Below are 15,756 nucleotides of genomic sequence, written 5' to 3' on the forward strand. Positions count from 1 at the left end.
ACTCAAGCCTGTAATCCCAGCACTTTGGGAGGCCGAGACAGAGGGATCACGAGGTCAGGAGATCGAGACCATCCTGGCTAACCCGGTGAAACCCCGTCTCTACTAAAAAATACAAAAAAAAAAAAAACTAGCCGGGCGAGGTGGCGGGCGTCTGTAGTCCCAGCTACTCGGGAGGCTGAGGCAGGAGAATGGCGTGAACCCGGGAGGCGGAGCTTGCAGTGAGCCGAGATCGCGCCACTGTACTCCAGCCTGGGTGACAGAGCGAGACTCCGTCTCAAAATAAAAAATAAAAAATAAAAATAAATAAAAGCCATGAGTACCTCAAGAAGACACCAGTGACTCTGAAGGCCACAGTCAGGTCAGCGACCCCACCATCTTACCCACTCCCCTGCTAAGCAGAGCTGACTCTGCCTGCTTGTAGCTGCGGGAGCCTGGCAGAGGGCAGTAGCGCTCCCAGCCGCTACTCACGTGCCTGTCAACGTGTCAAGGAGGAGTGCTCCAGCCAAGCAGCTGATTGGCTACAGGTCTTCTCAGATCGTCCAATCACAGGAGTTCTGGTGAGGTGGCTGTCCTGTGGCTGCGCAGAGTCCTTGAGGCATCCTAAGAGCAGGTTCTTGCATCCTAGTCCCCGTGCCAGCTCACTGCACCACAGAAGCTGAGGAACTGCAGAAATGGGCTTATGAGGACAGATAGCCTTCCTTTCCCGGGGCCACTGCTATTGCCAATAGCCCATTTTATGTGCTTATCCACCTTAGTTATTAACAGCCTAAATCTGGCGCTTTCTGGGGGAGACCAGGAGCCCCCATTACTCAATCTCACCTCGTTTTTTTTTTTTTTTTTTTTTTTTTGAGACGGAGTCTCGCTCTGCCGCCCAGGCTGGAGTGCAGTGGCCGGGTCTCAGCTCACTGCAAGCTCCGCCTCCTGGGTTTACACCATTCTCCTGCCTCAGCCTCCCAAGCAGCTGGGACTACAGGCGCCCGCCACGTCGCCCGGCTAGTTTTTTGTATTTTTTAGTAGAGACGGGGTTTCACCATGTTAGCCAGGATGGTCTCGATCTCCTGACCTCGTGATCCGCCCGTCTCGGCCTCCCAAAGTGCTGGGATTACAGGCTTGAGCCACCGCGCCCGGCCCTCTCACCTCGTTTTATCACATTTCCTCCTAAGTTACTCCATTCCAACCACACAGAGTCTTTGCTGTTGTTCCCAGTGCCAAAAGCGTTCCCCAGATATCCAGAAGGCTCACTCACTTCCTCCGGCCTTTACTCAAAGGCCGTCTCATTGAGACCTTCCTATCTATCTATCTATCTATCTATCTATCTATCTATCTATCTATCTATCTATTGAGACGGAGTCTCACTCTGTCGCCCAGGCCGGAGTGCAGTGGCACAATCTTGGCTCACTGCAACCTCCACCTCTTGGCTTCAAGCAATTCTCGTGCCTCAGCCTCCTGAGTAGCTGGAATCACAGGAGCTCACCACCAGGACCCACTAATTTTTATTTTTATTTATTTAATTAATTTATTTATTTTGAGACGGAGTCTTGCTCTGTTGCCCAGGCTGGAGTGCAGTGGCGCGATCTCCGCTCACTGCAAGCTCCGCCACCTCCCGGGTTAACGCCATTCTCCTGCCTCAGCCTCCCTAGAAGCTGGGACTACAGACGCCCGCCACCACGCCTGGCTAATTTTTTTGTATTTTCAGTAGAGACGGGGTTTCACCGTGTTCGCCAGGATGTTCTCGATCTCCTGACCTCATGATCCACCCGCCTCGGCCTCCCAAAGTGCTCGGATTACAGGCGTGAGCCACCGCGCCCGGCCTATTTATTTATTTTTTGATACAGAGTCTCGCTCTGTTGCTGAGGCTGGAGTGCAGTGGAGTGATCCTGGCTCATTGCAACCTCCGTCTCCCCCGTTCAAGCGATTCTCCTGCCTCAGCTTCCTGAGTAGCTGGGATTACAGGAGCCCACCACCATGCCCTGCTAACTTTGTATTTTCAGTAGAGACGGGCTTTCACCGTGTTCACCAGGCTGGTCTCAAACTCCTGACCTCAGGTGATCCGCCCTCCTCGGCCTCCCAAAGTGCTGGGATTACAGGCTTGAGCCACCGCGCCCGGCCCTTTTTTTTTTTTTAAATTCATTTTCTCATTTCAGCCCCGGGGGCCTGCGGCTGGATTCACAGACTCCCAAGTCCAGCCTTCCAGGCCATTTCGAGGTTCCCAGGCCTGGAGTGAGACTTGACTCATTAGAAGCGGGGCCTAGCTCGTTATGAGGCGGGTCCAAGGCCCTTCCGCCTTCCTATTGGCGCACCTCGCGTTGTGGGCGGGACCTATTACACCGGCTTTCTTGATTAGCTGCGTCCCTGGCGCTCCCTGACCCGGACGCTCTCTGGGCCAATATGGCGGCGCCCAGCATCAAGACAGAGCTGGCCTGGAGTCCGCGGCTGGCCGCGTGAGTAGGTAGGTCGCGCGCGGGTAGGCGAGCGCGAACTGCTGGGCTCTAAGCGGACCCTTCAGGACCCGGCAGCACGAGAGGGCAGCCCCGGAGGGACCCAGCTGCAGGGCCAGGGCGCCGTGACCTTTCGTAGTGGGGGCGGGGACGCGCTGGGAAAGGCCGCCCCTCTTGTGCCAGCCGCCTTACGCCCCCAGTCTCCGGTTTTGCAGATGAAACAACTGACCCAGATTAAAGTCCTCGCCAGAGGTCACGCCACAAGTCGGCAACCGGGCAGGAATTGGAATCTACGTCTGCCTGTTTCCCCCAAGAGACCCAGAATCCTGGCAGCCGGTTTCAGAGCTGCTGTACGTACAGTGTACCTCGGGGTTCAGATTTATAGGTGTTTTGTTGAAATTGAGCGCTTGTTTCTGTTCGGTTGATACTTGTTAGGCATCTACTGTATACCAGGCACTGTCCTGGGTGCTGGAGACACAGCAGTGAGAAAGACAGATAAAAATCCCTCATCTCCTGGGGGAACCAGACTTTGAACAAATCACAAACGAAACAGGTGATTTCAGATACTGATAAGTTACTAAAAATGCGTTAATGGTGTCGGGAATTTCGCTTGAGCCTAGGAGTTCGAGACCAGCCTTGGCAACATAGCAGGGCCCTGTTCTCTACAAAAAATTATGCGGGCATTGTGGTGCACGCCTGTAGTCCTGGCTACTCGGAAAGCTGAGGTGGGAGGATTGCTTGAGCCCAGGAGGTCAAGGCTGTAGTGAGCCGTGATTGTGCCACTGCACTCCAGCCTGGGGGACAGAGCAGGACCTTGTCTCAGAAACAAACAACCAAAGATTAATAGGTTGATGAGGGCTTTTAGAAAAATATGGGGAATGGGAGGTGGTCAAAGAAGACCTTTCATTGAAATGACCAGAGACAGCTGTGGGCAGATCTGGAGAAAGAAAGCTCTAGACAGAGAGAAAAGCGAGTACAAAGGTTCTGAGATGGGTTAAACTTAGTTTATTTCAGAAACAGTGTAGCTGAAGCTACCAGTGGTAGGAGTTGAGTTGAGAGGGTAGACCCTGTCTGATTTTATTTATTTATATATATTTTTTAAAGACAGGATTTCACTTGTTCGCCAAGCCTGGAGTGCAGTGGTGCGATCATAGCTCACTGCAGCCTCAAACTCCATGGCTCAAGTGATTTTCCTGCCTCAGCTTTCCCAGTAGCTGGGACTACAGGTGCACACCACCAGGTCCAGCTAATTTTTTAAAACAATTTTTGTAGAGATCGTGTCCTGCTATGTTGTCCAGGCTGGTCTTGAACTCCTGGGCTGCAGTGATCCTCCCTACTTGGCCTTCCAAAGCACTAGGATTATAGGCATGAGCCACTGCTCCCTGCCTATTTATTTTTAGAAACAGGATCTCAGTATGTTTCCCAGGCTAGAGTGCAGTTGCTATTCACAAGTGCAATCATGGTTCACTGCAACCTCTAACTACTGACCTTAAAGGATCCTCCAGCCTCAGTCTCCTGAGTACCTGAGATGACAGGCATTCGCCACCATGCCTGGATAATTTTTAATTTTTTTGTGGAGATGGGGTCTCGCTATGTTGCCCAGGCTGGTCTTGAATTCCTGGGCTCAAGTGATCCTCCTACCTTGGTCTTCCAAAGTGTTGGGATTACAGGCATGAGCCAGTGTGCCCAGTCCCTGATTTTAAGTGTGATGTACCGTTAGCGATTTTAGGCAGAAATCACTAATTTTCGTTTGTTTGTTTATTTATTTAGAGATGGAGTCTCGCTCTGTCACCCAGGCTGGAGTGCAATGGCACAATCTTGGCTCATTGCAACCTCCACCTCCCAGGTTCAAGGGATTCTCCTGCCTCAGCCTCCGGAGCAACTGGGATTACAGGCGCCTACCACCACACCTGGCTAATTTTTGTATTTTTAGTAGAGATGGGGTTTCACCATCTCAGCCAAGCTGGTCTTGAACTCCTGACCTCGTGATCCACCCAACTCGGCCTCCCAAAGTGCTGGGATTACAGGCGTGAGCCACCACGCTTGACCTAAGTTTAGTTTAAAATCTCCCTCTGGCTGGGTACAGTGGCTCATGCCTGTAATCCTAACACTTTGGGAGGCCAAGATGGGTGGATTGCTTGAGCTCAGGAGTTCAAGACCACCCTGGGCAACATGATGAAACACCATCCCTACTAAAATACAAAAAATTAGCTGGGTGTGGTGGTACACACCTGTAGTCTCAGCTACTTGAGAGGCCTAGGCATGAGAATCAACTTGAACTGGGGAGGCGGAGGTTGCACTGAGCTGAGATCATGCCACTGCACTCCAGCCTGGGCAACAGAATGAGACTCTGTCTCCCCCGCAAAAAAAAAAGCTCCCTCTGGCCATAGTGGGGAGAACTGACTGGAGGCGGGTAGGGCAGATGTGGGAGGCTTGATAGGTATCTAAGTCATAGATTGAGATGGTGGCTTCAGACAGAAAGAGGTGCATTTGGGATGGATTTGGAAGTAGTCACCCAGACTAGTTGATGGATTGAATGGAAGAGTGAGGGACATAGTGGACTCAGAAATGACTCCTAGATTTGTAGCCTGAATGACAAGTAGTAGTGGTGCGATTGGCTAGGGTAGAGAGGATCAAGTTTAAGCAAGGATATCAGTTTGGAGCAAATTATGTTTGAAACGGCAAAGTAGCAGTTAGGTATAAAGGCTGGGGCCCAGGGATTGAGGTGAACATTGGGGAGCCAACAGCACACAGATGCCACTTCTCAAACTTTAATGCTCATAGGAGATACCAGGGACTCGTTAAAATGCAGATTTGGGCCTGGCGCAGTTGCTCTCAAAACTGTAATCCCAGCACTTTGGGAGGCCAAGGTGGGTGGATCATGAGGTAAAGAGTTCGAGAAGAGCCTGGCCAACATGGGGAAATCCCATCTCTACTAAGAATACAAAAATTAGGCGTGGCCGGGCGCGGTGGCTCACACTTGTAATCCCAGCACTTTGGGAGGCCGAGGCGGGTGGATCACAAGGTCAGGAGATCGAGACCACGGTGAAACCCCGTCGCTACTAAAAATACAAAAAATTAGCCAGGCAAGGTGGCAGGCGCCTGTAGTCCCAGCTACCCGGGAGGCTGAGGCAGGAGAATGGCGTGAACCGGGGAGGCAGAGCTTGCAGTGAGCCGAGATCGCGCCACTGCACTCCAGCCTGGGGGACAGAGTGAGACTCCGTCTCAAAAAAAAAAAAAAAAGGAATAAAGGAAATGTATATAATGTATACATATTTTTTTTTGGAGATGGAGTCTTGCCCTGCTGCCCAGGCTGGAGTGCAATGGCATAATCTTGGCTCGCTGCTACCTCTGCCTCTTGGGTTCAAGCCATTCTCCTGCCCCAGCCTCTTGAGTACTGGGATTACAGGCGCCTGCCACCACACCCAGCTAATTTTTTTTATCTTTAGTAGAAATGGGGTTTCACCATATTGGCCAGGCTGGTCTCAAACTCCTGACCTCAGGTGATCTGCCTGCCTCGGCCTCCCAAAGTGCTGGGATTACCGACATGAGCCACTGCGCCTGGCCCAAATAAATTTAGCAAAAGAAGTAAAAGACTTACATTATTTTAGTGCAAAAGTAATTGCGGTTTTTGCCATTAAAAGTAATGGCAGAATACACTGAAAACTACAAAACTTTGAGAGAAATTAAAGAACTATTAGGCTGGGTATGGTGCCTCACGCCTGTAATCCCATCACTTTAGGAGGCTGAGGTGGGCGGATCACCTGAAGTCAGGAGTTCGAGACCAATCTGGTCAACATGGTGAAACCCCATCTCTACTAAAAATACAAAAAAAAAAAAAAAAAAAAAAAAATTAGCTGGGCGTGATAGCAGGTGACTGTAATCCCAGCTACTCTGGAGGCTGAGGCAGGCAGAATCCAGGGAGACAGAGGTTGCAGTGAGCTGAGATCACGCCACTGCACTCCAGCCTGGGCGACAGAGACTCTGTCTAAAAAAAAAAGAAGAACCAAACAAGTAGACATCCCATGTTCATGGATCAGTAGATAGCAATAATTCCCAAATTGATCTACAGATTCAACACCATCCCTGTTTGGATCCCAGCTGGATTTTTTTGTAGAAATTAACAGCTGATTCTAAAATTCATATGAAATTGTGGGGAAGTGAGAACAGCCAAAACAATTTTGAAAAAAAAAAAAAAAAAAAGAACAAAGTTGGAAGACTTTCTCATTTCAAAACTTACCACAAAGCTACAGTTATCAAAAACAATGTGGTAGGCAGGGCATGGTAGGTCACGCCTGTAATCTCAGCATTTTGGGAGGCCGAGGTAGACAGATCCCTTGAGTCCAGGAGTTCAAGACCAGCCTGGCCAACATGGCGAAACCCCTTCTCCACTAAAAATACAAAAATGAGCCGGGTGTGGTGGTGGGCGCCTGTAATCCCAGCTACTTGGGAGGCTGAGGCAGGAAAACCACTTGAACCTGGTTCAGAGGTTGCAGTGAGCCAAGATTGCACCACTGCACTCCAGTCTGGGTGACACTCCCTCTCAAAAACAAAAACAAAACAATGTGATAGTGGCATAAGTGTCGACATGTAGATCAATACAATAGAATTGTAAACCCAGAAATAAACCTTTACATTTGTGGTCAATTGGTTTTTAGCAAGGGTGTCAAGACAATAAAATAGGGAAAGAATAGTCTTTAACAAATTCAACTGTATGTCCACATTATGCGATCCCCTTCCACACACCATGCACCATAATTAATTCAAAGTGGATCATAGACCTGAATGTAAAAATGTAAAACTCTTAGAAGAGGCCGGGTACAGTGGCTCATGCCTGTAATCCCAGCATTTGGGATGCCAAGGCGGGTGGATCACCTGAGGTCAGGAGTTCAAGACCAGCCTGGTTAACATGGTGAAACCCTGTCTCTACTAAAAATACAAAAAAGAAAAAAAAAAATAGCTGGGCATGGTGGTGGGCACCTATAATCCCAGCTACTTGGAGGCTGAGGCGAGAGAATCGCCTGAACCTGGGAGGCAGAGGTTACAATGAGCTAAGATCACGCCATTGCACTCCAGCCTGGGCAACAAGAGCGAAACTCCGTCTCAAAAACAAAACAAAACAAAAACTCTTAGAAGAAAACATTGTAGACTGGGTGCGGTGGCTGACACCTGTAATCCCAGCACTTTGGGAGGCTGAGGTGGGCGGATCATGAGGTCAGGAGCCTGACCGACATGGTGAAACCCCGTCTCTACTAAAAATACAAAAATTAGCCAGGCATAGTGGTAAGTGCCTGTAATCCCAGCTACTCGGGAGGCTGAGACAGGAGAATTGCTTGAACCCGGGAGGCGGAGGTTGCAGTGAGCCGAGATCGCAGCACTGCACTCCAGCCTGGGTGACAGAATGAGACTCCATCTCAAAAAAAAAAAAAAAAAGAAGAAAACGTTGATGTAAATCTCTTGACCTTGGGCTAGGCAATGGTTGTTTTTAGATATAATACCAAAAAAAAAAAAAAAAAAAGCACAGCTATTAAAAGGAAAAGGGTAAGTTAGACTTCATCAAAATTTAAAATTTTATGCTACAAATGATAAAGTGAATAGACAGCTCTCAGAATGGAGGAAAATATTTGCAAGTCATAAGGGTATAATGTCCATCCAGAATATATAAAGGCCATGGTAGTGGCTCGCACCTGTAATCCAGCACTTTGGGAGGCCAAGATGAGAAGACTGCTTGAGGCCAGGAGTTTGAGACCAGCCTGGGCAACATAGAAAGACCCCATCTGGGCCGGGTGCGGTGGCTCAAGCCTGTAATCCCAGCACTTTGGGAGGCCAAGATGGGCGGATCACGAGGTCAGGAGATCAAGACCATCCTGGCTAACATGGTGAAACCCCGTCTCTACTAAAAAAATACAAAAAAAACTAGCCGGGCGATGTGGCGGGCACCTGTAGTCCCAGTTACTTGGGAGGCTGAGGCAGGAGAATGGCGTGAACCTGGGAGGCGGAGCTTGCAGTGAGCCGAGATCGCGCCACTGCACTCCAGCCTGGGCGACAGAGCGAGACTCTGTCTCAAAAAAAAAAAAAAAAAGAAAGAAAGAAAGACCCCATCTGTACAGAAAATACAAAAATTACTTGGGTGTGGTGGCTCATCCCTGTAATCCCAGCTGCTTAGGAGGCTGAGGTGGGAGGATCGCTTGTGTCTGGGAGGTCAAGGCTGCAGTGAGCTGAGATTACACCACTGTACTCCAGCCTGAGCAACAAAACAAGACCATGTCTCAAAAAAAAAAAAAAAAATATATATATATATATATATACACACACACATATATATATATAAAGAACTCTTACAACTTGGCTGTACACAGTGGCTCATGCCTATAATCCCAGCACTTTGGGAGGCCAGGGCAGGCGGATCACGAGGTCAGGAGTTCAAGACCAGCCTTATGAACTTGGTAAAACCCTGTCTCTACTAAAAATACAAAAATTAGCCAGGCATGGTGGTGCATGCCTGTAATGCCAGCTACTCAGGAGGCTGAGCCAGGATAATCACTTTAACCCAGGAGGCGGAGGTTGCAGTGAGCTGAGATTGTGCCACTGCACTCCAGCCTGGGCGACAGAGTGAGACTCTGTCTCAAAAAAAAAAAAAAAAAAAAAAAAAGACTACAGATTGGGTGCAGTGTATACACTGCTCAACTGCTCAGGTGATGTGTACACCACAATCTCAGAAATCACCAGTAAAAAACTTGTTCTTGTAACCACTACCCATTCCCCAAAAACCTATTGGAAAAAAAAATAGACAAAACAGCTGGGCACGATGGCTCACGCCTGCAGTCCCAGCACTTTGGGAGGCTGAGTTGAGGGGATCACTTGATGTCAGGAGTTCGAGACCAGCCTGGCCAATATGGAGAAACCCCATTTCTACTAAAGATACAGAAAGTTAGCTGGGTGTGGTGGTGTGCGCCTGTAATCCCAGCTACTCGGCAGACTGGGGCAGGAGAATGGCTTGAACCCGGGAGGCAGAGGTAGCAGCAAGCCGAGATTGTGCCATTGCACTCCAGCCTGGGCAACAGGGCGAGACTCCATTTCAAAAAAAAAAAAAAAAAAATTAGCCAGGCGTGGCGACGCATGCCTGTAGTCCCAGCTACTCAGGAGGCTAAGGCAGAAAAATCTCTTGAACCCTGGAGGTGGAGGTTTCAGTGAGCTGAGATCACACCACTGCACTCCAGCCTGGGCAACAGAGCGAGACTCCATCTCAAAAAAAAAAAAAAGAAAAATAGACAAAACAGGTTTTGGTGAGGATATGGAGAAATTGGAGCTCATCCACATTTGACTCTTGAACAACTTGATGGTTAGGGGTGCTGACCTTTCACACAATTTGTTCTGTTTTGTTTTTTAAAAAATGAGATTTTGCTCTGTCACTCAGGCCAGAATGCAGTGGTGTGATTATAGCTCACTGCAACCTTGAACTGCTGGGCTCAAGCGATCCTCCTGCCTCAGTCTCCCAAGTAGCTGGAACCATATGCGTGCACCACTATGCCTGGTTAATTTTTTTTCTTTTTGGAGAGATAGGGTCTCACTATGTTACCCAGGCTGGTCCTGAACTCCTAGGCTCAGGTGATCCTCCCATGTTGGCTTCCCAAAGTGGTGGGATTACAGGCGTGAGCCACCGTGCCAGGCTACATATAACTTTTGACTCCCCAAAAATCCAGCCAGGTGCAGTGGCTCACCTCTGTAATTCCAGCACTTTGGGAGGCCAAGTTGGGAGGATTGCTTGAGCCCAGGAGTTTGAGATCAACCTGGAAAATAGAGGGCAACCCCGCCTCTATCAAAATTTTAAAAATTAGTTGGGTGTGGTGGCACACACCTGTAGTCCCAGCTACTCAGAAGGCAGTGGTGGGAGGATTGCTTGAGTTGGGAGGTCAAGTCTGCAGTGAGCCTTGATCATACCACTGTACTCCAGCCTGGGCAACAGAGTGAGATCCTGTCTCAAAACAAAGTATCTTAACTACTAATAGCCCACTGTTGTCCAGAGGCCTCAGGGATTACATAAACAGTCGATTAACATTTTTTAAAATGTGAGCCAAAGATTTATTTCTTCATTTCTTGCATTTGAAGTACTCTTCGATGACATCCTTGGCCTGAGACTCTTTGCCATAGTCCTTAACTACTATATAACTGCAACCAACCACTTTACGGGGTTTCCCCTCTCTTAATTTTACAGAGGCCTACCCATTCCCTTAGTTTCATGCTGTCATCAACCTTAATTAGATTCAGCACAAAGGGCCTCCACCAACTTGACATACATAGATACAACTATGTATCCAACATACATAGTTGGATGCAGGCACACTAAGATGGGCTTGGCACTTGTCTAAGGCTTTGGCAGCTTCGCGGATTCCACATGCTAGGCCATCGTGGATGAAGGCAGTCTTCAGCACCTCTTGTAAATCAGTATTAACGTCCATTACACCTCCAGCAGCAATGCCTTCCTCGCCATGGCGGTGGGTTACAGGTGAAGCTGAATCTTGAACTCACCCAAGCCTCCGCCTCCGTGCGACTTGGTGGCAGCAGGGAAAGAGCGATTAACATATTTTTAAATTATATATATGTGTGTGTGTGTGTGTGTGTGTGTGTGTGTATATATATATATATATATATATATATTTTTTTTTTTTTTTTTTTTTTTTTTTTTTTTTTTGAGACAGAGTCTTGCCCTGTTGCCCAGGCTGGAGTGCAGTGGCATGATCTCGGCTCACTGCAAGCTCTGCCTCCCGGGTTCAGGCCATTCTCCTGCCTCAGCCTCCCAAGTAGCTGGTACTACAGGCGCCCGCCACCTCGCCCGGCTAGTTTTTTGTATTTTTAGTAGAGACGGGGTTTCACCATGTTAGCCAGGATGGTCTCGATCTCCTGACCTCGTGATCCGCCCGTCTCGGCCTCCCAAAGTGCTGGGATTACAGGCTTGAGCCACCGCGCCCGGCCTACTATAATCTTACAATAAGCTGGAGAAAAGAAAATGTTATTAAGAAAATCAGGAAGAGAAAACACATTTAATTTACTATTCATTAGGTGGAAGTGGATCATGATAAAGGTTTTCATTTTTATCGTCTTCACATTGAGTAAGCTGAGGAGGAGGGGGAAGAAGAGGAGGGGTTGGTCTTGCTGTCTTACGGGTGGCCGACACAGAAGAGGTGGAGGAGGTAGATGGAGAGGCAGGCACATTCAGCTGTAACTTTCTTTTTTACTAGCCCCCCGGTGTTTAAAGTTGTAACTTTAGTTAAATTTAATTAGTTTTTTTGAAACAGAGTCTCACACGGTCACCCAGGCTGGAGTGCAGTGGTGCAATCTCAGCTCACTGTAACATCGCCTCCCAGGCGCAAGCAATTCTCCCGGCTCTGCCTCCTGAGTAGTGGCGATTACAGGCGCGCACCACCATGTCTGAATTTTTTTTTTTTTTTTTTTTTTTTTTTTTTTTTACTGGGGCGTTCCTGAGTTTATCTGGGGCACACATGGGCGAGGGCCCTACACCTAGAAGAAGGTGTTGGGCCTCTTGGTGGTGACGCGTGGCTTGTGCTGAAGGCGCAGGACCCTGTGGGACAGCGGGAACCTGATCTTGGAGTCGTGTGCCGGTGGCACTTGCTGGCTGCGATCTCCTCCACCTTCATGATCTGGATGGAGTGGGCCCAGGTGCGGTGCCAGGCGCCCATGTCTCGGTAGCAGTGGGTGACAGCGCCCCTGATGGTCAGCTTCCCGTATTCCCGGCACATGTTGTGGGTGCCGCTCCGGGAGTCATAGCGCAGCCAGATGCCGAAGTTGTTCACCCGCAGGGGGCGCTTCTCAAACGCCTGCCCACAGTAGACTATCTCCCCTGAAGACTTCTTCATCTCTTTAACTGAGATATGAAGTACCAGAGCGGGACTTGGCGATGACATGATTAGGCACAAAGATTTGCATGTGGTAGAGGGGCGGTGTATGGCATTTGGGGGTGGGCAGGCAGCGACCCACCACCTTGTACTCTTGTAGTGTGCCCGAGGTCTTCACGGCATCCTCTCCACACTTGCCGCCACCCGCAAAAGGAGCCTGGCTAATTTTTGTATTTTTGGTAGAGATGGGGTTTTGCCACGTTGGCCACGCTGGTCTTGAACTCCTTACCTCAAGTGATTCTCCTGCCTAGCCTCCCAAAGTGCTGGGATTACAGGCGTGAGCCACCACACCTGGTCTTATTTTTATTTTTCAGACGGAGTCTTGCTCTGTTGCCCAGGCTGGAGTGCAGTGGCACAATCTCGGCCCCCTGCAGCCTCTGCCTCCTGGGTTCAAGCGATTCTCCTGCCTCAGCCTCCTGAGTAGCTGGGGACTGCAGGAGCGTGCCCCCATGCCAGGCTAATTTTTGTATTTTTTTTTTTTTTTAGTAGAGATGGGGGTCTCTCCCATGTTGGCCAGGCTGCTCTTGAACTCCTGGCCTCAGGTGATCTGCCTGCCTTGACCTCCCAAAGTGCTGGGATTACAGGCGTGAGCCACCACATGCAGCCATAACTTTTACTGAGGAAAAAAAAAATCCACGTATAAATGGACTCACGGTGTTCAAACCTCTGTTGAAGAAGGGTCAACTGTACATTGTCGATGGGAATATGAAATGGTGCAGTCAGCCCCAAAAACAGTCTGGCAGTTCCTCAAACTGTTAAACATGTAGTTACCATATGTCTCAGCAGTTCGACTCCTAAGTATATACCCAAGAGAAGTATAAACATATGTTCACATAAAACTTCTACACGAATGTTCATGGCAGTAGTAGTTATAACAGTCAAAAACATTTGGCAAACAACTCCAAATGTCCATCAATTGATGAATGCATAAATAAAATATGGTTATAGCCTTACAAAACCTGGTTATATTCCATTCCAAAAAGAATGGAATTGGCCGGGCACGACTGTAATCCTAGCACTTTGGGAGGCCAAGGTGGGTGGATTACCTGAGGTTGGGAGTTCAGGACCAGCCTGGCCAACAGGGAGAAACCCCACCTCTACTAAAAATACAAAAACTAGCTGGGGGTGGTGGTGGATGCCTGTAATCCCAGCTACTCAGGAGGTTGAGGCAGGAGAATCGCTTGAACCCGGGAGGCAGAGGTTGTGGTGAGCCGAGATCGTGCCATTGCACTTCAGCCTGGGCAACAAGAGTGAAACTCCATCTCAAAAAAAAAAAAAAAACAAGAAACAAAAAAAAAGGCCGAGTGCGGTGGCTCACGACTGTAATCTCAGCACTTTGGGAGGCCGAGGCAGGTGGATCACAACGTCAGGAGTTTGAGACCAGCTTGGCAACATGGCGAAACCCCATCTCTACAAAAAAATCTATAAATTAGTTGGGTGCAGTGGCATACACCTGTAGTCCCAGCTACTCAGGAAGCTGAGGCAGGAGAATCATGGGCCTGGGAAGCAGGTTGCAGTGAGCCAAGATTGTGCCACTGCACTCCAGCCTGGGAAACAAAGCAAGATCCTGTCTAAAAAAAATAAATTAAAAAAAAAATCGATGCAGGAACCTTGAAAACACGTCAGTGGGCCAGGCGCGGTGGCTCACGCCTGTAATCTCAGCACTTGGGGAGGCTGAGGCTGGCGGATCACTTGAGGTCAGGAGTTCAAGATCAGCCCGGCCAACATGATAAACCCCATCTCTACTAAAAATACAAAAATCAGCTGGGCGCGGTGGCATGTGCCTGTAATCCCAGCTACTCGGGATGCTGAGGCATAGGAATCGCTTGAACCTGGGAGGCGGAGGTTGCAGTGAGCAGAGATACTGCACTCCAGCCTGGGTGACACAGCGAGACTCCATCTCAAAGAAAACCAAAACCAAAATAAAACAAAGCGTGTCAAGTGAAGGAAACCAGTCATAAAGGAGCACTTGTGATTCCATTTGTATGAAAGCCCAGCATAGGGAGATCTATAGAGCCAGTGGATGAGTGGTTTCCTGGTATTGGGAGTGAAGGGCAATTAAATGCTAATGGGTACAGGGTTTCTTTCTTTCTTTCTTTCTTTTGGAGATGGAGTTTCGCTGTTTTTCCCCAGGCTGGGGTGCAATGGCATCATCTCAGCTCACTGCAACCTCTGCCTCCCGGGTTCAAGCGATTCTCCTACCTCAGCCTCCCAAGTAGCTGGAATTACAGGCATGCACCACCATGCTCGGCTGATTTTTTGTATTTTTAGTAGCGATGGGGTTTCTCCATGTTGGTCAGGCTGGTCTCAAACTCCCGACTTCAGGTGATCTGCCTGCCTCAGCCTCCCCAAGTGTTGGAATTATAGGCGTGAGCCACTGCACCTGGCCAGATACAGGGATTCTTGTTGGAGTGCCACACATTTTATAAAATTAGATTGTAGTGGCTAGGAGTGGTGGCTCACACCCGTGATCCCAGCACTTTGGGAGACAGTGGTGGGAGGATCACTTGAAGCCAGGAGTTCAAGACCAGCCTGGGTAACACAGCAAGACCCTGGGTCTCTGCAAACTATTTTCAAATTAGCTGGGCATGGTGGCACGCGTCTGTAGTCCCAGCTTCTCGACGCTCTGGGGCTGGAGGATCACTTGAGCCCAGGAGTTGGAGGCTGTACTGAGCTTTGATCACACCCCTGGGGCAGCGGAGTTGGTGGTGCTGTTCCATGAACAAAATCTTTGAGTCATCTGAGCCCATTTCTTGGGTAAGGTAAACATCGGGGCTGGTGAGTTGACCACATAATCTGGAGTGTGCCCTCAACCCTACGGGGCCCTTGCATCTGTTAGTGGGTAAGTTGCCAGACTAATGGTGAATCTTCTCTTTGGGCCAGGTGATTGTCTGACAAGGAGAGGCATGAGCTGGGTCCAGGCCACCCTACTGGCCCGAGGCCTCTGTAGGGCCTGGGGAGGCATCTGTGGGGCCGCACTTACAGGAACTTCCATCTCTCAGGTAAGCACCAGCCAGGCAGTCTTTTGGGTAGAGGGAGGTAAGCTTGGGATTTGCTCCCAACCCCTTCAGAATCCACTCTGTGAAGTCAGCTTGGTGAGTCTGGGCTGGCCTATCAGTGCTGAGGTCCCATTAAAAGTCCCTAATTTACGTATGTATGTGTGTTCGTGTGTTTGTTCTTTGAGATGGTGTCTCGCTCTGTAGCCGAGGCTGGAGTGCAGTAGTGTGATTACAGCTCACTGTAATCTTGACCTGCCAGGTTCAAGCAATACCCCCGCCTCATCCTCCCAAGTAGTGGGGACTATAGGCACATACTACCATGCCCAGCTAATTTTTGTATATTTTTATACAGATGGGGTTTCACCGTGTTGGGCAGGCTGGTCTTGAACTCTGGGCTCAAGCGAT

The 15,756-nt window shown here is 49.2% G+C and overlaps 1 protein-coding gene and 2 pseudogenes across 4 annotated transcripts in view; 1 reads left to right on the top strand and 2 right to left on the bottom strand.

The window, feature by feature from the left end:
- The first annotated feature begins 2,328 nt into the window (after window positions 1-2,328).
- Window positions 2,329-15,756, top strand: part of ECSIT (ECSIT signaling integrator) — a 28,094-nt gene continuing 14,666 nt past the window's right edge. For 2 of the 4 annotated variants that reach the window (XM_010361692.2, XM_030936366.1), the window contains exons 1-3: window positions 2,367-2,449; window positions 2,654-2,788; window positions 15,236-15,354. In XM_010361692.2, the coding sequence (XP_010359994.2) occupies window positions 15,259-15,354 (96 nt within the window). In that variant the 5' untranslated portion in view covers window positions 2,367-2,449; window positions 2,654-2,788; window positions 15,236-15,258. Of the gene's footprint in view, window positions 2,450-2,653; window positions 2,789-15,235; window positions 15,355-15,756 lie in introns of all 4 variants that reach the window. The other 2 variants (XM_010361691.2, XM_010361693.2) reach the window with 1 other exon arrangement.
- LOC104661123 lies at window positions 10,504-11,940 on the bottom strand (annotated as a pseudogene).
- Window positions 11,904-15,122, bottom strand: LOC104661157 (annotated as a pseudogene).

This window comes from Rhinopithecus roxellana, chromosome 8 (genome assembly GCF_007565055.1).
Source record: "Rhinopithecus roxellana isolate Shanxi Qingling chromosome 8, ASM756505v1, whole genome shotgun sequence".
Lineage (NCBI taxonomy): Eukaryota > Metazoa > Chordata > Mammalia > Primates > Cercopithecidae > Rhinopithecus > Rhinopithecus roxellana.